Source organism: Stylophora pistillata, chromosome 11 (assembly GCF_964205215.1).
Source record: "Stylophora pistillata chromosome 11, jaStyPist1.2, whole genome shotgun sequence".
Classification (NCBI taxonomy): Eukaryota; Metazoa; Cnidaria; class Anthozoa; order Scleractinia; family Pocilloporidae; genus Stylophora; species Stylophora pistillata.
This window is the reverse complement of record NC_142529.1, coordinates 24,236,014-24,261,574: the sequence shown is the minus strand read 5'-3', so window position 1 is coordinate 24,261,574 and position 25,561 is coordinate 24,236,014. Positions and strand designations below refer to the sequence as shown.

The 25,561-nt window shown below is 38.0% G+C and overlaps 1 protein-coding gene and 1 long non-coding RNA gene across 9 annotated transcripts; one reads left to right on the top strand and one right to left on the bottom strand.

The window, feature by feature from the left end:
• Positions 1-188: 188 nt before the first annotated feature.
• On the bottom strand, positions 189-16,147 carry LOC111343111 (uncharacterized). 8 transcript variants are annotated; one of them, XR_015993247.1, is made up of 3 exons: positions 15,953-16,147; positions 7,080-7,152; positions 189-534 (listed from the first exon to the last, which is right to left on the bottom strand). It is a non-coding gene; the product is annotated as an uncharacterized LOC111343111 (long non-coding RNA). The 8 variants fall into 8 exon arrangements; XR_015993244.1 differs by lacking the exon at positions 15,953-16,147 and adding an exon at positions 15,714-15,856; XR_002696025.2 differs by lacking the exon at positions 15,953-16,147 and adding an exon at positions 11,725-11,829.
• Positions 13,285-14,615, top strand: LOC111343102 (uncharacterized). Its single transcript, XM_022950243.2, has 2 exons — positions 13,285-13,471; positions 13,994-14,615. The coding sequence occupies exons 1-2, from the start codon at positions 13,417-13,419 to the stop codon at positions 14,335-14,337; spliced, it is 399 nt and encodes a 132-aa protein (XP_022805978.2). The 5' UTR covers positions 13,285-13,416; the 3' UTR covers positions 14,338-14,615.
• Positions 16,148-25,561: the final 9,414 nt, after the last annotated feature.

Below are 25,561 nucleotides of genomic sequence, written 5' to 3'. Positions count from 1 at the left end.
TGTTTTCTTGCCATTTTACTAAAATATCTTCTTTTTTTCGCTGGCAATGATAAAAGGTATTATGGAAATTGTGTAGATTAGAAAACTGAAAGCAATAGTTCTCCTTTATCTGCCAAAAACATCACACTAATTCTGTTAAGCCTTCGCCAAATGGCTACAGTTTGCTGCGAAATGTAAACAAATTCTCGCCATTTAATCTTTTCTTTTATTTCCTTATATTCTTTACATGGATTATGGTGGATTTTTGTGGTATACTATAAACAAACTGTTCTGATCCAATATTTTATCACCATCGCGTCAGACTTCTGCTGTCTTTACGCTTTTCATCTTTTAACTTCTCTATCCCTTGGCTAAACAGAAACGAAGCATGGCAAAATGTAGGTGAGTAGCGTCACTAATTCCCGTCAGCCAATTCTGCGACACGAAGGGGCATCCATGGCAAGCATTCATTTGTTTTGTTAACGCCAAAGAGCTTCGAAATTTGCAGAATGTCCTTCATCCGCGAAAAGAAGATCACACTGAAAAGAGAAATCCCTAGAAACAGAAAGCCGAAAAAAAAAACATTACCTTTGCTTCACACACATACACACACACACACACAAAAAAAGAAATTAACCCCGAAGAACAAAAAACACAAATTTAATTGCCTTAACTCCGAAAACAAAGGGAAAAAATGAAAAAGAATTAGGAGGGGGAGGGGGGAGGGGAGGCATTTGGTGGGGGACAGCTTTCTCCCTGATTCTGATGTTAAGCCAGTCCTTTCAGGCAACGAAATTTAGTACAAGTCTTTGAAGCGTCTCTCGTAACTTGCAATTGCCTGCGCCGTATCTCAACACAAATTAGGAGTTTAGCACGTCAGAACACTAATAATACCATCAATAAGAAGAAAGAAATCAGTGATAAAGGGTTTTCTTGGCATTCCCGGTTATGTACTGTTGTTTCGGCCATCTGTCCTCAATCTACCCTTCGATGTTTGCCCTCCCAGTTAACAAAGAGTCATGCGGTTTTATAGATAACGCAAAATTAAACTCATGAGGCGGCTTATCGATAGGTTTTTTTACACCAACTATTTAAAAAACTTTCACAGTTCTTTAATCACCTGTGAGGAAACGGAAAGCTACGTAAATTGCAAAGAAATTTTTCAAAAGAAGACCGCCCTCATTGAGAGGCTTTTAGCGCGGCTTTAGCGAACAAATTCATAAAGAGTCCAAAATAGACAGGAAGTCTGTATTCAAGACGCTTAAAGTGGCGGGTGGTCACTTTAGAAATAGCTCTTATAGATTAATTAATTGAGGGAGAGCAGGGCTTACTCAGAACAATTGTGCAACACATAAGATCCACACTTGATCTCAGTGATCAGTGTACGACTCTTCACTCCTTACAGCAGCTTTTTTTAGAATAGAAAGGAATGAGAGAAACAGAAACGAAGACTAATTTCCGCTGGTACTCAGAGTAAGCTTAGTGCAGAGAAGCCATGAAAAGATTTCCTGTTTTCCGGAAAATTTGGGTTTGGCCGATGTGAAACTTCTACAGTAACGTACAGCCTATATAAGTTTACTTCGTCATCGTTATATATGCAACCTCAATCTCTAGCGCTCGTTTGCACTAAGAGTACGGCCACAAGACTATAACTAACTGAACATAGCCATAACTGACAGTTTCGTTCCTGTTTCTTGGGATCAGGACAGGTTCGGATGCCATAATGGGACGGTGGGTTTCAATAAACTGTCCTCAAGTTATTTTAGTTTGTAATGGTGTGAAGGGAAAAAGGAAGTTATGGCTATGGATAGCTGGCTTAGAAAGGATATCCGATACATAAATATTAGTTACTTCTAAGCTAATACCTTCTTCTCTTGTGACAAGGGTGACTCAGCACATTTTTTAAACAAATTTATCACGTCATCGGAACAGTATGCAACCCACGATAGCCCGACAGGAATTTATTTGCTCGTGGTTTTGGAGAATATCTAAACAATAGAACGTACATCCTATCCGGCGGTCTATTAGCGTAATAAAGGCTGATAGTTTCGAAAGAAACCGTTTGGGGCTGCGTCGGTGGGAGTAACGAAATAATTTGGATATATCAACAAAGTTGAAATGGTAAATTGGCCACTGTAATGATTACAAAAGCTGACGTTTCGAGCGTTAGCCCTTCGTCGGAGCGAATAGAGGAATTGTGGGTTGTGTGTGCTTTTAAAGGCAGAAAATGGAGCTACGTTATTGGTGGGTGCATGGCAACGAGAAAAACATGAATAAATTAGTGGAATGAAAAGCGTTCATTGATCCCTGTGGGATTTAGACTGCCGGTTTGAAAGATGAGCTTTTGTTCAAGATTTTTACGGCTTTCCGTGCCACCTAAGTGCAAGGAAAGACCGCAGATTGCCATATGTTGCTTAGAATGATTAGGTAAATTAAAATGTCGAGCGACTGGTTTCGATGTGTCCTTGTCATTCCTTTCCACGTCTCGAAGGTGTTCTCGGAATCGGTCACCTAGTCTTCTGCCTGTTTCGCCGATGTATATCTTTTTGCAATAAGTGCAAGTTATGCAATAGATTACATTAGCGGAGGTGCACGTGAAGTGATTGGTGATCTTAATGGATCGTTTAGGTCCCGATATTTTATCAGTGTTGTGAATGAAAGGACACGTTTTGCATCTTGCAAATTAATTTTTTAGGGAGAAGTTTGAAAATCGCCAAGCAAAGGCAAGTGATACATAAACTTCCCAAGGCTTCCTCTAAACCCCCAAGCTGGGAGTAATTACGCTGGCAAACCGATAAAATGAGCTGAGTCTATTGCTTTTATGAAATAGACTTTGGTTTATCAGAATATGTAATAAACGACAGGTTTTTCACCCATAACAGCGCATATGTAATGATCTCAGTTGCTGTATCATGAGAACTGAATACTGTCGCTGATTGCAGCGAACTTCGGCATCATATCGAAGAATCATTGGCAAAAAAACCATTGACATCATCAATCATATCAACCGCCTTCATCAACTCCATGGATGAGACACGCATAAAGATCTTGAACCCGAAAGGCGTATTAATTGAGAAAACTGGATAATTTAAACGCGTGATTGAAAGTACTACAGTTAATTGGCTCGTTATGTAATTTCATTAAGGATTTCAATGTCTTAATCCAATATGTCTCTATGATCAACTGCCCTGCGCTTTGGTTACCAGTCTCTTTGAACAAGACGCGCCATCTGAAGTAAAACACCTTAAAATTCTCGAATGAGACCACCGTTTTTTTTTATGTTTTACTGGAAAAGGAAAAATACTGTACCTGAAATGGAAAGGATCAGATAAAATTTCTGTGTGACATAATGGAGGAAAATCATCACCCACGCCTAACCGCTAGACAATGATTCAATTACATTACATAGGGCGTGCGTGACGTAAAACGCTCTAGTTATATTTCAAAGGCATCACTTTCTGACTTATTGATTTGAACGCCTACAGGAATGACTCAGGGACTTAATTTGTAACGCAGGTTAATTAGAAAACTGAAGAGGTAAACAAGATCTTGAGAGCTCATGGAATTTCAAACCCAGGGGGGCAAAGTGATCTCGAAAGCTATGAAATGAAAACTTAATTATCCCAAAAGTTTCGAGCCAAGTTATTTCGAAAATTTAAGGAATTTCTGTCGAAAGCTTGCAAAAGCTAGCGTACTCACGATTTATTTTCTTGGTTCGATTTTGCTATTACACTCCAATTAACTCCCTCTCACAACTCTCACGAAAACACACATCACGTCTCCTCGTAAGCACGCGGAACAGCACCATATAAGGGGCGATAAGACACGTGCTGCATACATGCGGTTTGGTTACGTAATAGATAAACGAAATCACTTATGTTTAAGATTAATAAATGTAACGTACAGTTTCCAACATTTCAAACCTGCGGAGACTTTTAATTTTATTTCAGAGAAACCTCGTGAGGGTGTCACCGCGATGGGACTCAAGTGTCTTGCACTGTTTTCCTTGTCTCGTAAATGTTTATTAGTTTTCAAGCTATTAACCTAAAGGGACTCAACACTCTAATCTGCAAAATCGGCCAACACAATTACAAATATTGTGTTCAGTTTTCTTAACAGACTCATTGTTCAATTTTTGAGCAGGTTACGTTAAACTTGTCAGCAACACGTGGCAGGTTGCAATGTCCATCTAATTTATTGGATGCATGGGTTCGAAATCCGTCATAGACTGAATTTTTTGAGAGCTTTTTTTTCTTCAGTTGCTTTTTACCTGTAAGGATTTTTTCGTAACAAATTTATTGGTATGACATGGTGTTAATATTTGCACTTTCATTTTCACAGACGGAATAAGATGAAACTACAGAAAAATTTAACAGCTACAATACGTTTACCACGTGGAAAGCAGAAGTGCTGTCTTCAGCACCAGAACTTCCGTGCATACCTTGGTGATTACGTAAATGAACTAGACTCGATATAATTGGGATCGTACAAGCTTTACATAGCGTCGGCCTAATCGGTGAACGAAATAAAACGATACAAATTTTAGAGTTTTCAACAAGTACCTGAAAGAGCTTGGTTTCTAGTTGACACATACAATTCATACACTTAATTCGATGGTTTGACATGTAATACGCGCGGATATTTGCGACCTGCGTAACATTTGCAAACAATGGGCAAAATGTCCGCTTGTACGGTAAACCATCGAATAACGTATTCCTTGATCCGATCTTAATTCATTTACTGTTATTTTGGCTTCTAGTTCACGCGATACATCATATGACCTCATTTGAGCATCGAAATAAAACAAGCTAAACGTGCATGATAATGGCCAAGAAAAAAATCTGAAGCACTTAGAGGATTGTTGTTTAAAACACCAATAATAAAAACCGGAAAAAAACATCAAAGTTTGGATCGCTCAGTACGGCCGCATTTTTGCTCCCTTTCCATATGTATTTTTGCCATGTTCCACGGTGAAATGTGTGGCATGTTTTGCGCTTTTTGTTGCACTAATATGGTGAATTGACCTTAATGTAGCGTACGAGTTTTCATTATTGAATCGAAAGGAATCAGTAACAATGAACATTCTAGAATTGATTCGGAACCAAGTCCCGTCCAACCGGAAATTTAATTTCTAATTCCATTTAATTCTATTAAAGCTTCATGATCTTGAGAATAATCCTCAGCTCGTCCAACTAACTTAATCAGACAGAGTGAAATGACCACTAATCTAGTTAGCGTACACGTGCGCTATGTTTTCTTTATCAATTTTCTAAAACGCTGCATTCAATTCTACTAAGAAAACGAAGTTCACCATTCGGCGGTATTATTTTCATTCTGTTGCACTTATTATATTCCTCTTTTGCCACCTCTACTATGAGGAACCCCTGGGAAATTTTAATAGAGGTGTATCGCGTGGTTCTCCAAATTCTGACCTGATTATCAGACCAATTTTATGTTTGTAAGCCGAAAGGTCCTCACAACACCATATATCACAATGCAGATGCAGTATGTTACGCTTTCGCCCCCTTCTACGAGAGAACCTTAGTAATTTTTGGTAAGGTTATTTGGAGTTGAAACGACAAATAGGCACATGGCTCTTGTAGCTCCGGCTTGAAAACCGAATCCAGCGACCGGCAATAATAGTTAATTCTCCACTCGACACCATTAAAGTTCATTGAGTAGGCCCAAACCCGTTTATATCCATAGTAGTATTATTTAGGAGGGGGGTTTGACCTTGGTTGTTCGTACTTATAACTTTCTTCGCATAGTTTCCTTAAAAGTCAAGTGAGCTACAAATGATACAAGCGTCAAGTGTCTAAAAAATGATTTTCCAATTCTTTTCAACCAGAAAATACGGACTTAAAAGAGTAAGTACCCTCTAAAAAGGATATATCGGACCCTTAAATTCCTGTTTCATCTTCTTCAACTCTCGAAAGGAAAAACATACATAATAAAAATATGAAAACAGAACAACGAAGGGCTCGGGATCTTCTAACCAAGACAGCAGTTCATCAATACTTTCCAGTCTCCCCTTTTGGTTTTTTTTTTTTTTATGACAAAATCAATCATCAGTGCTTAGTTTTATTGACTCAGGAGTTAGGCCCCAATAGAACGTTAACCTTAAGCTCTAAATGGATAAAATTTAAACCATCAATAGACATTTCAAAGTAATTCCAAGACGAAACCGCGTCTGGTCGGCGCGTGCAAAGCCTATGCAATGCCACTGACTCTCTTTGTTCCAAACAATTTGGCTTAATGTCTTAATGATATAAATAAACAGATACCAATCTATAAAATGCGGTTTTTACCGAGCGAAGGGCAAGTATAGCTGGAAATTGGGTAGCCAATGCGATATCTCGCCATTTTAACATCTTAAACGTTTTGTCATATGACCAAATGTTGCATTCATGAAATTATCTTGGCGCTTTTTCTCCATAGCAAGTTCCTTAGCAGATCAAGACACATGAAAGAAATATCTGTAGTATGCGCGAAAAACCTTCTTAGTTTCAAATTGCTGCAGATTAGAAATAATTTTGTTCTTAAGAACGGATTATTCGTTCTGAGCAGTTCTTTACTGCACCCATTGGAAGCTTTTTGGCAGTCACGGTGCTATTTGAAAAATAAGGTAAATCTTGAAACCAGTTTCGAAGTTATCGACAAGTCACTCTATAGCCTTAAAAATGATACTTAGATTCCAACCCTAACAGAGCATTGAAAATTTCCTTTACACAGATATCAAATAATTCCAGGATGTCTCCTGTTTCAAAATTAAATTGGAGATGACAATTATGTCATTGTTAGCAGGTCTATCAACCTGGCGTATTAGCCTTTTTTACGAAGAGCTTTTTTGTACTTAAGCAACAGTTACATAAACTTTTTAGGATAAGAAGAAATAATTATAAACTTTAAGAGAAAATGCTTTTTTCGGGGGATTCAAATGGCTTTTACACGAGCTTAGTTTTCGCACAAGTGATCACTGTTTTTTGAAAGTTTAATTTCATTGATATAAACATAATACACAAAACATCACCCGTTCACTTAAAGAAGCGAATTTTATCTTATCTTGTTTATTAAACCTCTATTTTGTTCACTACACTCACTTGTAAAGAAAATCCTTGACCGCTGACTCAAAACGAAACTCGAATCTCCGCTTGGCAAACATTTACCAAAGACCTGAGAATAAAAAGAGGGAATGTAAATAATCAGTGATGAAGAAAATTAGCAGGGCCTGCACGGGAGTAACTTGAAACAGTTCGGCTAAAGATTCTAATCGTAAATTTCTTGACGTCACTCCCTAAGAAAAAAGTACCAGGCTATCGGAAGTCTTGATTATAAAGTTGTGTGCAAGTGGGAATCATGTTAAATTCCCTTTCAATTGCGTAAAGATGTCAGTAAAAGATACCCAAACCAAAAGTTGATCATTTTTATTCACGCACTGTCATGACGGACTCAACGGAGACCGATGGTTGTCGAAGACGCCGCACGCAATTATCAGTCTATCGGAAGTCTTGATTATAAAATTTCGTGCATGCGAGTGGGAAAAATGAAAAAACTCCCTTTCAATTAATGATCAGGATGTTGATAAGAGATATCCTAACCAAAAGTTCATTAGTTTTGCTTACGTACTGTAATAACGGGTTCAACCGGATACCGATCGTTGTCATGGATATTGCAATACAGTAATACTTTATCACAAATGTTGGACAACGAAGAAGTCCGTGTCCCTCTGCATGAATAATTCTCATCACTCGACTTTACACACGCTTTTGGGGCCAGACACTTTTAAAAAAAAATGAGCTTTGTTTGTGAACCATAGGGCATCTACTTAGTTCTAAAATGATAAATGATCGAGGAAATCAGGGTGATGCAATTTGAAACATATAAACATAGAAAATTTCCTTTCATTCTACACCCGGTTGTAACGGACATCTTAAACAACAATCCATTAGAGTTTCGTACGTACTGTCACAAAGGAATCAAACGGAGCACGATCGTTATCTTTTCAAATGCTTAAACGCCTGTTGTGTATGTTGTACAGGTAACAGATATGACGTTTTTCCTTTCCACTTTTTGTTAGTGATCTTTTACAGTTTCCGTAACCTCTCAATGACGTCGCGAAAAGAAGACAGGCGAAAGTGTTTTTGCTGGCTCTCTAAAAGTATGCTTATTACCACTGGACTTGTTCCTAGGCAATCTTCTTGTATTGCTAAGATACGTGTTTAAAAATAGAAACTATTAGAATAGTGCTTCGCGACGTCGATGAAACATGCTACGATGAAAGATGCTCGAATTATACACAAGTCAATTGTTCAACGCGAACGTGAAAAAGTAATCATCATTAATTGATGCTGAACGATCGACATGCCATGACGTAAATGCTGCATCAACTATATTTATTTAACTATTAGTTCTTTGGGGAATTCCCATCATCTACCTCAATATACTGAGATATACAGTCTCTCTACACGACGAGAATTCGCGCATTGTTTTTGGATCCTCGATAGTTATTCTGAAAAATCCCCGAAAGGTTCATCAACCCCAGTCTTTAAATAAATAATTGTCACTTCACAGGTTACCAAAAAAAAAAAAAAAAAATACTCATAGGGAGGTTGATCAAAAGAAACTTTACTGATTATCACAATAACGGCGCGCACCGTGATTAGTAAACTTCGTTGGCCTTGTGTTACCCTAAGTTTATAGCTGTTTCCGTTGCAAACTACACACTGTTAAATATCTCAATAGCCTTGTGCGTATTTTCAGTAAGTTCTGTATGACACAAATCTTTGTCTCCTCACCTCCCCCTCTCCCCCCCCTCCCTTCAGTGTATGGTACGACCACCATTCGAAGGAAAAAAAAAAACCAAGAGACTCGCTCAGGAACTTACAGTATCGACCTCGAACTCGGTTAATAAGAGCTAATGTACGTTACAAACTACTGATAGACCCCATTACGACTAAAATCTTTGCAAGGTCTGCTACACTAACACATATTTCGTTGTCTTAACGCAGTTAAATCTGCTTTTAAAGTTATAACTCAAGGACGTCTACGGCGCCTCTGTGACATATTTCACACCATATAATAAAATAAATCTATTTTATGTCTGAGAAAAGGGAAATGCAAGTCTTCTAAAAACAAAGTTTTCCAGACATGGAGGCGAACGCAAATCAGTGAAGTAGACGGAGACTAAAGCTTAACTTAGTAGCCAGCAGAGACCAAAACAAATAAAAAACAAAAACGAAAGAAACAAAAGAACACAACTACAAAACAAACAAACAAGAAAATAAAGAAAGATCACACAGACATTCCTCAGCTTCCCCAAGCTTCTTCAGGAACATTGTTCATCGAAACAACTGTTCACTCGTAGAAACAAACGAGAACATTAAAAATCATCCAACAACTGATAACATATGAAGGCGCATAGTTTCGCAAAATTGTGTCGAGGAAGTACATCCTACAATTCTTGAAAGTCTCCCAAGTGATTTGGCACAAAGCCACCTATCAAAGAAAGTAACCAAGTTATGTTGTGCTGAAAAGTATCCAAATGGGGAGGTGCAATTTTCATGACCTCATTCTCCAGAAGAATCATTATCCCTTTTTAAACCCAAACTTACAACCTTGAAAGATAAGCTGTAGATCTCAATTTGAATTTCCTTTTCTTAATCTTAATTTTTAGTTTTAGAGTGAAATTACATGGAAACACTTAAACACTCGCGAGATTGACTTCTGTGAGAAATATTAGCACAATTCAGAAATTTCAAGATTTGAGGATACACAAACAGAGAAAATAATCGTACAGGATCAGTAGATGATGTGAAACTTAACTATTGCTTAATAAGGCTCGGTGCTTTGTCCCCAACTCCAAGAAGCAGTTAACACGTAATCTCTACTCATGTTATCGCTACATTACCCAGCAAACAGCTAATGAGAATCATGAAAATTTGTCAGCTAGTGAGCGATAAGCTTTCCATTTCGTGAGTAAAATTCTGCGTCGCCAAATGTGGCTACAATTTCATTTCAAGGATCTTTATTTTCGGGAAATATGGAGATTGAATCCCACCAAAATAAGGAACAAGATATTTTTGGCTGGAATCGTGTTATGATTCGCGTGTCCGGCTGAAGCCGACCTTTCGTGAGAACAATCACTTGAAAGTTAGCGAGAAAAACATCAATGTTGTTCAGATTGTGATTAGCTAGTACGGTTATCACTCGGCTTTAATGTCCGTTCTTGATGAAGCCAGCTTCTGCCAAGTCTTTAATTGAAAGCTATTCAAACTATTACAAAGACTCACGTTTCAGTTGAAAATGAAGGTGAATTGAGAATCACCTGGCAAAAAATCTCTCATAAACTCTACGAGTCGATGTGTACTTTATCGATGTTAAAGCTGATTTATTAATTCTCTCACGTAGTGGGTGTTTGGTTTTGACATTCTTTTGACATTTGAGTAGTTGTTGGTCCAATTTTAAACTCAAACATCGGGAGGGAATGGTAGATAATCAGCTGATTATCGACTTAAGAATAACTGAACTACAAAGTCGTTGACCTTGTCTACTTCGAGTCATAAAAATTTATATCTGCAGTCAAGGTAAACACCTTATCAAAAGCTACGTCTAGAAAACCGGCTTCGGGGAAGGGGAGGGGGGAGGGGATGAAATTGGAAAAATTCTCCCGAAAAATCGGCCAGATTCTGGCATTGAAGTTTCTTCCCTCACTCTAATACCCAAGCGGAGATGAAAAAGTATATTTGCTGATCACTCTCGTGGTTACCTTGAAATTCGACCCAATCCAAGAGCATATTGTTCAAACCCTTTATCTGTTTTCCGACCATAACATACCCGCCGAGACCACTCATATCTAGATACTTCGTATGGGAAAGTCCCCCCTCCCCCCCAGTAGGGCGGAGTAATTGGTTATCGCAATCGTGTTTTCTAGATTTGCCACAACTTCCCTTACACCTGTGTTTTGTCGGCACACCTGAAAGCTGTTAAATCGCCGTATCGCACGCTGTTTGAAACGACGAGAAAACAGCCTCTACGTAAAAGGAAACCACCACACAGATAAGATAAAAATCAAAATAATAAAAGTTGATGAAAATGGATCGTGGATCGTGAAAGATGCAGAAGATTAAAACGAAAAGCATGCAAGCTTTAAGAAGATTTTTTCCGGGTTGCACCGTTGCTTGGTTTTTTAAAAGAAAGTTCACAATTTGTGTGTCGAGTTGTCCTGTTAATTCATGAAATACAGAGTCATTCTGACGTTATGATTTGAGTAGATCTGATTAGATAGGCTCAGCCTTGGTGTATGTGCATCCGTTTCCTTCTTACATGGAGAGAGAAAATAAGCAAAAATAAACCTCGCATGCAGAATAACGGTACTGAGTAAATATATTAACGGCACATAGTAAAAGAGTTTACTACTTGAATTTTTTACTCTTTCGATCTAAAGAAAAATCAATTTCTTTGGCTATGAGTTAAACCATTTCTGAAATGTTGGCTCTGAAAATTTTTTATCGAAGAAAGTGATCCCCGCGAAAGTATCTCCTTTCTTTTCATCTCACCTCCGTCTCCGTGTGTCGATAGGCAGAAAAAAAAATACAATTAAAACAAAAAAAAAAAACACAACCATGTGTCACTTCTTAGAGTACGAGGTTTGCCGGGGCACGGAGAAAAATTTCTCTCTGTACAAATTCGCTGGGCTGTTACATTTTGTCCAAATTCCTGACGCGCCTCTATTTACTAAATACATACCTGCAGCGCCGCTCTTTACGCTCAGCACGTTAAGAATAGCCTAATCGTTCACGTGCAGACATCGAGATTATAACTAGGCAGACAAATTTTGCAAGTGTAATATGAACAGCTCGGGCTTCATGTAAATTTTTTTCATGACTCTCGCCGGGGCACGTACGACAATAGACGTCCTGTTTGCGATAATTATCAAACTCTTCTTTCAGCAGAACAACCTCAAAAAAAGTGCTCCAAAATGGATCTGACCCTCGGGTAGAAAAACAAGTGCGTATGCTGCTTGAATATTGAGGATGAAATACAATGTTATGACCCGATCTGTTTTAATTCACTAGGACTTCAGCAAAGCCGGACGCCGTTGATTACTTGACGCTTCTTAAAAAGAGGATTTTAAAAAACAAATACAAATCGTGGCTGTACTCTTTTTTCATATTTCCATACTAATCAGGACTGGCGTAGAGTGAAATTTGCTCTCTGTCGCAGATTATCACTATCTGAGTAGCAATAAGCTATCAGGCAAATGGCCTGGAATGTTTTGATTGGGTCATTACAAAAACAGTTAAGCTCATTTAAGAAAGTGCATCGAGTAGTCGAAATGAGAAAAAAAAAAAGAGAAAAAATTCAGTTGAAAAAATTTGAATTTTCATGTTTTCTTTTGAACTTCCTCTCCTTCTGAAGAAGTTTGTCAATTGATATTTCTATGGTTACCAAAGTGACTGCTACAGAAATTAATTTCCGTCCCAAAGTTACCCAGATCTCAACTCCTTATCCAAAGGGTTGACTCGAAGAGGTATTCGATAATATACTCTCTCGAAGTTTGAATGATTTATCATTCCTTTAAGCTTTATGTCGTGCATTTGGTTAAGTCAATTTCATTCGTTCAATTTCTGTTGAGAAAGAAGTGGTTTATGGAAGTTTTTCGCAGGTAATCCCAAATTGCATCTTAGAACAGGATAAAATCCCCTTTCCAGGGGATTTGGCATTCAAAGTTTTTTTCGAATTTTGCGGTAACTTTTGATGACATTGTAAGAAACGGTTAAGTCCGGAAAGATTATTTGCTTTGTTCATGAGCTGCTAAGGACGTGAATATTACAGGAGAGAAGACCCCATTAGACGCGAGTCAAAGCTGAAAAAGGAAATTTTTGTTGCATTAAGGGCGAATTCAGGAATAGAATATATAGATGGTATGTATAGATATGATTCAACGGCGTGTGTGAATTTAAAACACAAAGAAAACTCAATATTTTTGCAAAATTTGGTAAAAAAAAGCTTGAGTTTGCTGACTAACTATTACATTCTCGTGGGTTTAGGCGAGGTCTTTCTTTTTTGCACTTAAAAGGAATAATGAAGAGCAAAAGTCGCCCTCCAGCGTTTAACATTGATTTTACGTGGGGAATAAACAAAGCGTAACATAAGACAGGTTTTCCCGTCTAATAATAGTTCCCAAGAAACGGTGATTCCTGTCAGCTCAAACAGGAACCATATGGCAAAGGTCAAGTTCCCACAAATTCGATTCGTTGACAGGTGATATTTCCATTTTCTTTAAGGGGCGTATAAAAAGTGTCTCGATGATTCGAAGTCATTAGAAACACATCTGCGCTCGAGGAGGACATTGCTAAACGGTCGAGATTGTGAAATACGTTTACAGGATTCTATCTGTCCTCATTGCACACGAAGCAACACTGATTGTAATATACCATGAAAGAAGTGAAAACTCAGAGGGATTGGCATGACATCGCCTTTCGCTTATCAGGTACGATGTTCAAGACGATATGATGATTTATTTACTCGCCTAAGCCGCGCTGTTTACCACGCATCTTCACTGATGCAAGTTCTAATTGAAGGAGAATGATTGATCCTTTGAGAGTGTCATGAAGAATAGTCAAATACTTAAGCAAAATAATTGGCATGAATTCGAAAACAAGGCATATGTTCAACCAGATATCTTTCTTCGGAATAAGGATAATTTTGGTGCAACTAGATCTAAGCGACAGCCAAGTTAAGGTCTTTTGACGAAGTGACGCTATTGTTACACATATATTTCTCTACTTCGTATCCTTTAACCGACGAATTAGATCGGAAAGTCTTTGTTACAGATCACGAAGAGAAATAGGGCAGTTTCGAAATACCACTTTTCAAGTAGATTTGTTTCTAAGAGCACAGTTTCATTGGTGGTTACTTTCTCTTAAGCCTTCCGACACGCGCGTTTTTTTTCGTTCATCCTTTTGTTCCTCGAAGCTGAAGCTCACTGTATCCGGTTACCTTTACATTGCAGCTCTTTGCGGAGGATTTGAAAAATACGACATCGTAGAAGATACAGGCTTCAGTGCCAAGAATAGAAGAAAATCTTCCCAAGAAAGACCAAATGACCAAGATATAATCAGGCGAGGCTCCCTTCCCCAAACACGTAAAGAAGGAACTCAGGCAGCAATCCAAGACTCGCGGATTTCCTTAACCAAAAGAAGTTTGAGTGACGGGGTAGTGCTTGTAGAGAAGGACGCGGACTTTTCAACAAGAAAAATCGACAGATCGCCCAAATCACAATCACTGGACTTAGATGTTTCGTCTTTTGACTTTACCGAGCTCAGGAGCTCAAGTTTATGCTCTACAGAGTTGTAGACATTTAATAAACAACTGACATTTACAAGACAGCTGAGCTTGGGACGAAAAAACAAATTGAACGAAATGAACGCTTCCACCTATTTATGTTTGTCTATATTGTTTATTTGTATATATGGAATCAAGGTGTTAAAATTTCGAGGCCCAAAATATGTACTATTTTAGTGATGAAGGCTAAGGTCCTTAGCTAAAAAAAAAAGCTGTAGAATAATAACGTATTATCTAATGAAGCCAGCCAGACTACAAGTACTAGAAATTAAAAGCCCAGTATCGAGGTATTGATTGCAAATCCTTTTGTTGAGTTTGCCATTATCAGCTAAAGAGAGGCGAAAGAAGTTTGTTGTTGCTGTTTAAAATTTCATTCTGTTGCTCTTCCCTACTTGACGTGCAAGGTTTGAGAGCGCGAGTTCTCAAAAAACTTTTTACTCAAAGCTTTAAATTTAGCAAGATGCGTATCTCTGTTTATAAATTTAGAAGTGTTCCGTAAGTCAAGGAGGGATATCCATTTCAAGGCTCTTAGAAGCAGATGCGACTCTTACCATGAAAACATAAAACTCATTTGTTTAACAGCACAACATTAGCTGTTTATGTCGTTACGCATGACGCATTTCCATTGAATTTAGCAAGGATATCGTGCTTAAAAGCAACGTTTTTCGACCCCAAAAACCTCTCCAAGCGCTCAAGGTATTTCCTGATTGAGGACGTAAGCACGCGAGCATGTCCGAGACGTCAATTGACCTCGTTTTCTTCTTGGCTTACCTTGGTTTCTCAGGAATTTGCCAAATCACAAGTGATAAGGGAAAAATCCGACAGTTAATTTTCGAAAATCTCATTAGGGTCTGACCTCAGAAATGCGTCCAGAACGTTCGCCAAAGATGATCCCAGTGTATCTCTGTAACTCTTTGTTTTGTTTTCTGCTAACTATTTGGAAATGAGATATTTTATAAATACTGTCAAATCTTTACAATAAACCTTCATGCGAACTATTGTCTAGACGAATTGGACTCGGATGATATGAATTTCTTTGGATTTCGCAGGTAGATTTAAGATTTTTTCGTAGTCAAAGCCCAGTACCTTTTTGTAAGTTTATAAGGATTCTGGAGGCTCTTGACATTTCAATGGTGTCTTTTGAAGTTTCATTTCTTTTTAATCCCTTTAACGCTAGATTTCAAACGAAGCCGACGTTATTACTGAAATTTCACTTTGCGGCATTAACTACACTTTGCGGCATTAACTACATTGTATCTGATGAACTACTCCTTTAAAAAGTGAACCGACAGAGTTTTGAGTGTCATACAGTAACAAGTTTCCAAACTCCTTTTTCGCTTAGAATATGTATGCCGACATATATATAAATCCTTAATTCTTCATCTTACCTGGTTGGCATGCAATGAACGTTATAATCAAGGATCTCTCTGTTAATCTCGAGCATTTTTTGATGGGAATATTTGTACTTCGTTAAGTCCACCATTAACCATGTCCACTCTCTACTTACTTAACACATACTTCAATATTACATAAGGTGTGAGTTGAAGAGTGTGTGTATCGTACACGTGAATCAAAGGTAGGATTTTTCGCTTAAAAATACCATCTTTGACAAAGTAAGAAATGATACCTTTTTGCTCTAGCTCTACGACGGTACAAGATCAGGAAATGTATTTTTATGCGTTGGCCAACGGTCAAAAACAAGGTAACTAGTTTTTCGACAATGAAGTGTTATCGTTTGTTTAGGATATAGTCTTCCCGATGCAGCCTGCATCTCACCGGGTGAGAGCTGTTTCGACTGTCAATTTTCTTCATAAGATGACAACGATTGGTTACTGCACTGTTCAGGCGAAAGGTCGCAATTCACAGCGGAAGTGACTACGTGGTAAAACAAATGATAATGGTTCATTTCTGATGTTTTCATTATTACCAGAAGCTATTACAATTATAAATAACCTTTTCTTTTTCGAAGTTCTAGACAATTTTGGCACCATTTAACAACGTTCAAAAACTTCGTTTCATTTTAATTGACCGTTTTAGAAATTAAAACAAAAATAGAAAACATGTTTGCACACTTTAAAAGTTGTTTGCTTTACATTTCTCTCCATTTGAGAGGTAAATTCTAGAAAAACAATCATGACAAAAAACCTTCACCTCTTTTAATTGTTTGAAAAAATTTCCGTGTCAGCAAATGACGGAAAAGCATTTTCCTTGTTTATAGAGGACAGACGGAGATAATTTGACAATTTTATCTCAAGTTGATATTGTGGATCCGGTATATTTTAGTTTTTCTTCCTTTTTTTTCCTGTTATTTCCTGTGGTCTGTGACGATATAGGAAACCGCCCGTCGCCAAAAAATGGTAATTTTGATGGAAAATGATAAACGAATGATTCAACATCGTCGTCCGAAAGTGAAAATTTCTGTTGCTTATAACTTCCCGGCCTGTTATCTCAATTAGAAATTCTTTTCAAAAGAGTTCTTCTCAGAACAGTTAATTAGACTTAATTGGAAAAGAGCCGGCGTTTGAGGCTGGATTAATCTCCTCTTACGTAAGCACTTCACGAGATTTTAAGGAGGCATTTGGCACTATTTTTGATTGAAAGGAAATGGAGGAATAGGCTCTAAGGTTTGAAATGAGACCAAAAGCGCTGTATTGAAAGAACAACGCGAAATAAAACGAGAAAAAGTAACGATGTTACTGACTAAATGTCTGAAAAAAGCTAAAGTGTAAGCTGCGATTAGCAGATGTTAAACAGCTCAAAATCTGCTTAAAAACCTTGCGTTAAATGTCATAATAAGAAGTACCGACTGTAAGAAGCCACACGCGAGGAAGAAATTCACATAATTTACAAAATAAAAGGAATTAGCCATTTATCCCCCAGAACGACCAACATTCAATCTCTTTTACAGTAACCAATAAAAGTTACGAGAAAAAAGCACACGATCCGCTAGTGAATGATACATCTTGCTTTTTTCTTTATTTTCGTCTGAGGAATTTAAGAGGGTGTATGGAGTGTATGGAGAACAATTAGCTGCATAGTGAATATGCATGTTGAGGGAATATCATGTTGACATAAAGTTTTGTACAGTTGATTTTAGGAATTTTCCCTCAAATTTTCGCAGTTGTTACGACTTATGCATAGCTGCAATCTAAATGCCGATTTGTAAATGTTTCATAAAGCCCTTGACATAATGACCTCGAAAGATCCGCTCGTCCATAAATGATTCACAAAATAGCTAGATGCCTTTGCGGTTTTCTAATATTTTTCATGTTACTCAATGACTTTGGAGAAATTTTTATTAAAAAAAACCGCGTCTTTTCCAGATGTCGGCTTGAAATGCGTCTCTAAGCTTGTCCTGCGGTAAGCTTTGTTCTTTCATTTACTTACGAGGACACTTTCTAACTATCTTCTACTCTCCAAACAAGATCCGATTAAAAAAATTCCGTTCGTGGGAAATATTTAAATAGATGTTTTGGACTAATAAGGAATCTTTGATTAAACCCTCCATTTCCTCTATCCAAACAATATAATTTCTTATCAATTCATCTTTGTTAACCATGCTTTTAGCTACGTAGCCTAAGAGCGGACCCTTATTGAAAGGGAGTTAATTAAAGAAAACCACGACTGCAACGTCACTAAACCTAAGGTTAATTTAATGAGCAGAATAACGGCTGTGCACGTGCGTTGTAAATATTTGTAAATTTTTTTGCGTCCATCGCAATAAAACAATGAGAAATGAGCAAACTTTTCGCTGTTTGGAGAACGTGAGGGATGACGCCGGTTTTTTTTTTTTTTTTTTTTTTTTTCATTTTTTTTTTTTTTAAATTCTAATTCAAAGTTGTGTTCCATATTCAGTTTCGGAACAGTTTTGATAATATCAATTGCTGAAGATAATCTCAGAATAAATGTTGTGAGCCGGAGATGTTTAACTGAATCTGAACGCGATCTTATCATCCGGTACAGCTACAAATTACATAAAACAGAAAGCTAGAATCGAAACTGAAATATGGAATTACAAGAAAAATAATAACACGCAAAGCGACAACTTACATATTTTTGGCCATCTCCGAGCTAAACCGAACATCAACATCAAAAGACAAAAGAGGCCAACCTTATACAACGCACAACGATTTGAGCACATGGTCGCTAAGGGGGGACCGAAGGGGCAAACTGTCCCTAACGATAATGATAATAATAATAATAATAATAATAATAATGATGATAATGATAATAATAATAATAATTGTAATAATAGTAATAATAATAATAAAACAAGCTAATTGACTTGAGAATATCGCGAGACTCGTAAGTAAAATGTAAGTTTTTAACCGAAATTGGTGATAAAGGTCAAGCGAAATCCCCAAGTTGATAAGATTTTTTTTTTCCGACAGTAAAAGAAGAATATGTAATTTATTATATGAAGTATAATTGAGTATTAAATTGTTTCAAGCATACTTTGTAATGACATGATTTTGAGGGCAATTTTGGTGTTAATAAACACGACTAAAAATTTTTTAAAGACATTGAAAATGCACACGCCCGTAGCGCGAGTGCAACTGTAGCCTTTGAAAAAATTATAAGTGTTTTAAAAAATTTACGAAAAAATTGCATGAGAAATGATGTTATTTATTACAAATAATTTGCAGGCGAAAAGCATCAAGAAAGTCAAAACAGACGAAATTTGAACGGGAATGGAGTCCTGATCCTCGCAAGAATTCTAGAAAACCTCACACTTCACGTATATAAAAGGGAAAAACTTCGAATCTCTCTCTGTTGGTACAAGGTTTCAGGGAAATCTTGAAATTTCACAAAAGGAAAGAAAAAAATTCACGGGTTACTTATATTTCAGGTGGCAAATCACGCCTCACGCTGGTTCACGAATCACGCTCGGCTTTCTGTAGACTGATTCACGCGTCGCATATTCATTTTGACCTAAAACACGCGTCCATATAACCCTTTACCACGCTCAAAATAAAGCTTGACTGTATTGTGCGCATGTTCGCACTATTGTTGGATAGAAATGTGCTCTAGATAATCTTTTCTTTCTCTTTTTATCTCGACTGAGAGCACGCCTTTCAAGATATCTCTATTTGAGTACGGTTCTCCATTTGATTGCCGTGTCCTACGAGCGATACAGCGCCATTTTAAAATCGCCTCTGACATACGATGGTTCCATAACTAAATTAAGAGTTTTGTTATTTTAGTTTTGCTATGGGCACTGCCTGATCTCCAAATTTCAACTCGTTTTTCATTTAATTCAGGATCCTTTTTTCCAGTGTAGAAGCCCATTTAGCAGCAATAGGGTCCCTAGTGATTCTTGCTTTTGCCACATGCGCCTTTTTTGTTGTGTCTTTCATAAAAATCGTTTACCTAAATTGGCGAGTCTTAAAGAAAAGCAAACGCACTTCAGATTGACCTTGCATTGTGGCAGCCGCTCAACTAGGATCCCTTGAACGTTGTAACCTGAGTGAACGGGAACAAATTGAAACACGGAGGCTCAGAGATCGCTTGGCAGCAGTCGACGTTTGCATTATCATCGCGGCATTTTTACTCTGTTATCTTCCTGACGATGTATCTTCCACGCAAGCTCACTGACTAACCCAGTTATATATTCCATTCGAAAAAGGGAATTTCGAGCTGGCGTCAAGAAAACGCTGAGGCGGATTGGTAGACTAGGTGGTGTTACACTCATTAGGGAAAGCACGATTATTGTAACAAATTAGCAAGCTTCCATTAGACATCCTGCCAAGCATGTTTTTAACCAGCACATAAAGCCAAAATTCGGGATTTAAGACTATTTTTGGAAACTCCTGGAGGTCTACAATGTAGGCTCTAAAGGATTTAGAACGGGTTTTGAGAGATTGAGTATCAGTGATTGGTTTAAGTATTGGTAATAACATTATTTTGAGTGTAATTTTATGTTAAAAAGCAGAGGTAAAAGTTTTGAAGGACAGCAAAATTGCACGGGTCCGTAGGGCGAGTGCAATTTTGCTGTCTTTCCAAAAGAAATGTTCGAGTTGAAATTGTGGCTGTTTTTTCTTTTTGGTTGATTCTCTAAGATAAATACCATCTGTTTTGAGAAAACCTGGATCACACAAGTCAATAGTCGTTTGAAAAACGTGACAGCTGATAGCGCCATGCTGAATCAAACTGTTACGGGAAACTGATTTAGTAATTTTGCCGCGTAGTTTTTCAGGTATATTTACTCATTGTTTTCAGCATTTTAGCGTTCTGAATTCAAGCGAGTTCTTTCATTGTGATGTTTTAAAAATATAGAATAGCCACAGTAGTTTTTTGAAATGGATTTTGAATTGTTACCTTTTCTTCATTGTGCAGCTGCCTATCTGTACTTTTCTTGTTCCATTCTAGTGAAACTTTAGGTAAATAAAAGGGTTTATACTCGTGACTTCAATTTACTTTCATACGATCAAACTTAACACCAACCTTGCTTTGATAAGCAGAGACTTTCAACTGCATTTTTGATTATAATCTATAAGACGCTCTGTTGTAATTACCATGGGCATATTTTCAATTATATCAAAGCCGTGAATTCTCACCTAAGTTTCCTATTTTTAATGGTCTAAAGTTCATTGAATCTTCTCTTCCGATTTCGACATATGAATATTTAGATACAAATGAATTCACTTCAAAGAGAGCTTTTTCGTTGTTATCTTACTCAGATATTGTCAATTTAAATAACAATACAACCTCACACCGGTTCAACATTTAAGTACGTACTTTGTAAAGTTTTTCCGATTACCAACTTGAGTACGCTAGTAGTCATGTCAGTCGTTGGCCTGACCTACAATAATGTTTATTATGAAACTAAAAGGTTTTCTCATCCTCAGGTCTGTAAAAGTTCACTTGAAGAGGTCGCTTGTACCAGGGAATCGTGACGAGTTCCCGTTCTTGTTGTACCCTCTGCGAAAGTTCTGTTTGGGCGCGAAAACCTATCGTCGCAAAACATGATTTACTCACAAACTCTTACGGGTTTGCACATTCTAATCGACGTTGTCGGTCTGCCTGGAAATTTACTAGTAATAACAACGATTTTCATGGAAAGCAGGTTTCGTACAATGCGATACATTCTCCTTGCTAGCCTTGCAACGTCAGACTTTCTTTTTTTAATCCTCGGGAATTCACTAAACATTGTAAGCGCATCTCACGAAAGGTGGTTGTATGGCGAAATGATATGTACCCTTCATATTGCTGCTACAAGATATTTCTATTTAAATACGGTTCTCCATTTCATTGCCGTGTCCTATGAGCGATACAGCGCCATTGTAAAATCGCCTTTGACATACGATGGCTCCGTAACTACATCAAGAGTTGTGGTGATAGTGTTGATATGGGCACTACCTGGTCTCCTAACTTCAGCTCTTTTCTTGTTTAATTCGGGATCCCTCCTATTTGTTTTCAATATAGAAGTGCCATTTTGCAAGGCAGCAATAGGGTCCCTGGTGATTCTTGTTTTTGCCTCATGCGCCTTGTTTGTTGTGCCTTTCACGATAATCGTTTACCTAAATTGGAGAGTCTTTAAAACAGCAAACGCACTTCAGACTGACCTTGTGGCAGCCGCTCAACTCGGATCCCTTGAACGGTCTAACCTGACTGAACGGGAACAAATTGAAACACGAAGGATCAGAGATTGCAAGGCAGCAATCGACGTTTGCATTATCATCGCGGCATTTTTACTCTGTTATCTTCCCGAGTGGACAACTAACACTCTGTATCATTTAAAAAGGGAGACATTTCCCCTTGAAATTATTCCAATTACGCGATTTGTCTTCTATGCTAGCGCCCTGACTAACCCAGTTATTTATTCTATTCGCAAAAGGGAATTTCGAGTTAGCGTCAAGAGAATGCTGTTCCGGATTGGTAGACTATGTGGTGCTACGTTCGCTAGGAACAACGCGATTGTTGTAGCAAGCTTAACAACTCATGATCATGCAAGCCCCTACAGGACACCCTCCCAAGCAGGTTTTTAACCAGCACAGGTAGCCAAAGATCGGGATATGATACTATTCGGGGAAACCGCTGGAGGTCTAGGTTCTAAAGGATTTAAAAGAATCTTAAGAGATGCCTTTCTCCGATTGAAGAATAACTTGATTACTACTGTCATGTTACTTGTAGAGAAAATTTCTCTTCCCATTTTGAGAAGAAACATTTTTTTTTTTATCTTAATTTGTAAAAAGTGCTTCAAAAATCAAAATTTGGCAAATTTCAAACCAAACATGTAAATGGAAAGCACTAGTGCTCTCGGTTATTGCATAAACTAAATTGATCAATGACTGCAAGAAGGCGAGAGAAACACCATTATTTTCGTATTAGGAATCAGTTATAACCGTTTTCTTTTTTCCTGTCAAATGACTCAATAATACTCGACGTGAAAAAAAAAAAAAAGTGATAAAATGCGGAATTGTGAGAGAGCCGAAAAAATTTGCCTTTAGCGTTTACCCACGCACATTAAGACAAAAAGAAAATGAGTGGTAAGAATTTTTAATCCAAGCTCAGGCGTTTTCTTTACGCGTGTTTTACCCATGTTCATACTTATGATTTCCTCGGACATCCATGGAAGCCAGGCAATATCACAAAAAACGTGGTGCAGTGCCACTTGGTTGGATTTTTCATTGTTAACATCATACGTAATTCATCACTCGGCGCGAAGGGGAAAAAAGATGGATCTTATTATTGGGTGGCTAGTAGAGGCAGTGTAGCAAATAGTTTAGATCACTTGGCCGGTGGTCCGAGGTTCAAGCCCTCCCGACTCTGATACTAACTGGATTTGATCTCGGTTGTCCCAGTTGGGATCTCTAAATACCATGTTTATTTTATCTTGTTTTATTTTGGCCTTGAAGAGCACCAAGAAAATTGGTCAGCCTAGCATATATCACTTAATACGTCATTCACCAATTTAGGGTCTGTATATCTCGTTATCATTGAAAATATAACATCAACCTTTTTTCTGAGTTGATTATTACAGCTGTACGTCTATAAAATGCGAGGGATTGATCGCATTCAATTAACGACGACACTATTGTAATGTAATGTAATGAACGTTCTTAATACGCATTTAAGAATCTCAATGCGCTTACAATAATTTTTTACTAAGGTTGAGATCGGACGTCAGCATTATCAGGCGCCTCTGGCAGCCGCTTTAGTCCATGTAACGACCTCACCTTTTCCCACCCATCCCACCCCAGGGGAGGACATCCATCACACAGTAATCTCGTGCGTGGGAAATTAACGTCTCCTACCCCAACCCTGCAGGAGACGGGACCTCCATTTATTCGTCCCTATCCGAGAAGACTAGAATATCTAACCATTTCTTGATGTTGAGAAAGGAAGCATATTCTTCTCAGTTAATTTTAAGACCCTGAGTGTTGGTCCGGCCGGTATTGAACTCTCGACCTCCCGCACAGCAGTCCGGCGCTCTCCCAATTGAGCTAACCAGGCAGAGACGAGTGTAATTTCTGGGTTCTGTATTGTGACCTCTACTTCTGTCTCCTCTGTTTAGAATTTATAAGTTCAAAGATTCCAAAATTATACCGCGTTCGTGATGAGCTAGCAAATAAAAATTTAACAAAATTTTCCACTGGGAATGGTTATGAGCAGGTTGATACCACTGATACGACGGTGTAAACGTCAATTTTGAAGCTGGACAGTTTACAAGACATGCCTGTGTAATGGTACAGTACACGTCATTTAGACTATGGAGTTCATCAAAACGTGAAAATATTTATATTGCGATTGAATGAATGCGTGGTTTCTCAAATTTTGTGATGTTTTCAGAAGAGCTTACGTTGTCAAGATTTGCATACTTGAAATCATCTTCGCGATCAACAAATCGGACTCCTGCTGGGAGAACTGGACTCCACTTGGCTTGGTCCATCCATCATTTTCGACTTGTCACTTGTAACGGTTGAGATCAAATGAATTGTTCATCGATACGCAGCCTTTTCACAAGCAGCTTTGAGTAGGCTAACTCAATCGCGAAGGGTTCAGTGCCATCTTATCTACCAAATTGGTGGCATCGAGCTCAGTGTAGAGTTATAGGCATATAAAGCCATAATCGAGGGTGATTCCAAGCCACTGTGATAAAATTCCGCAACATATTGTATAATAATGTCAACGCAATGATCACTGCTTGTAAGCAAAGATAATTTTTTAAAAACATATATGATAGCGTCCATTCATCAAAGAGCTGCTGTTTATTAATGAATTAACAGTTTCGAGCTACCTTAAGTTTTTTTTTGCCTATCTTCTGTGTTGTTGAATATTTCTTTTGCCTAAGCAAATTCTAAACATTCCTTCAAGTGATAAAGGTTAGGCAGATGGCCTCAATACAAGCACCGATGACAATGTTGAACATTTTTCAATCTATGCTCAAAACGGGTATCTTGCATCGTGTGACTTCAGTGCAAAAACTTGTATTATATGTTTACTCTTAATTTCCATCGAAATATAATCTCTGAATAAAATCATCGCCAATTTGCATGACCTTGGGTAAACTACAATTAATGTTATCACACAAAGGTCTGCTATGGCAGCCAGACGTTTTGATTTAAAACACTTCTTGTGTCACGAAAGATTCATCTAAGCTTATTTCACTTTTTTTTTTTTCCGCACTCGGGATCTGAAAATCGATATCTAGTCATTTCCTACAAAGATGGATCTACGAATATCACTTGTCTCTTGAATAGCAAGACGAGAATATAGGGGAAAAATTGGTCAGGTGTCATCCTTAGGGATCAGTGAAAGAGTTAACGTGTCGCCAAAGTTCATGAATTAGTTGTCTGGCTAGGATTATGAGTGAATATCCTTCCACAACCCGCCACACAGCACACTCTCGTCATGCACGTGCCTTCTAACGCAAACACCCGTTACATAATTCGCTTCATTACGTAACTATATCTTAAGTTAGCGTTTTGCACCGAAGTCACGCGTATGAGGAGCTAAAGTGAATTTGCACGAATCAGGAAAAACAAGCACTTGAAGGATAAGTTAACCCTAATGCTACGATGCCAATCGGATAGACCCTTAAAAACCTTTCGCTCACCCTGCCCCGTTGTGGGCCAGACTATAGATTAAACACTGATCCCTTGGTAGACCTGACCCGATGAAGGCGGATTACCTCTCTAATAAATGTAGATCAATGCTCCTTGGTTCACTTGAACTACAGGTGCAGTGAGGAACCTCTTATTGAAAGTCGCTACCAAAACTTGAATCATCGCCA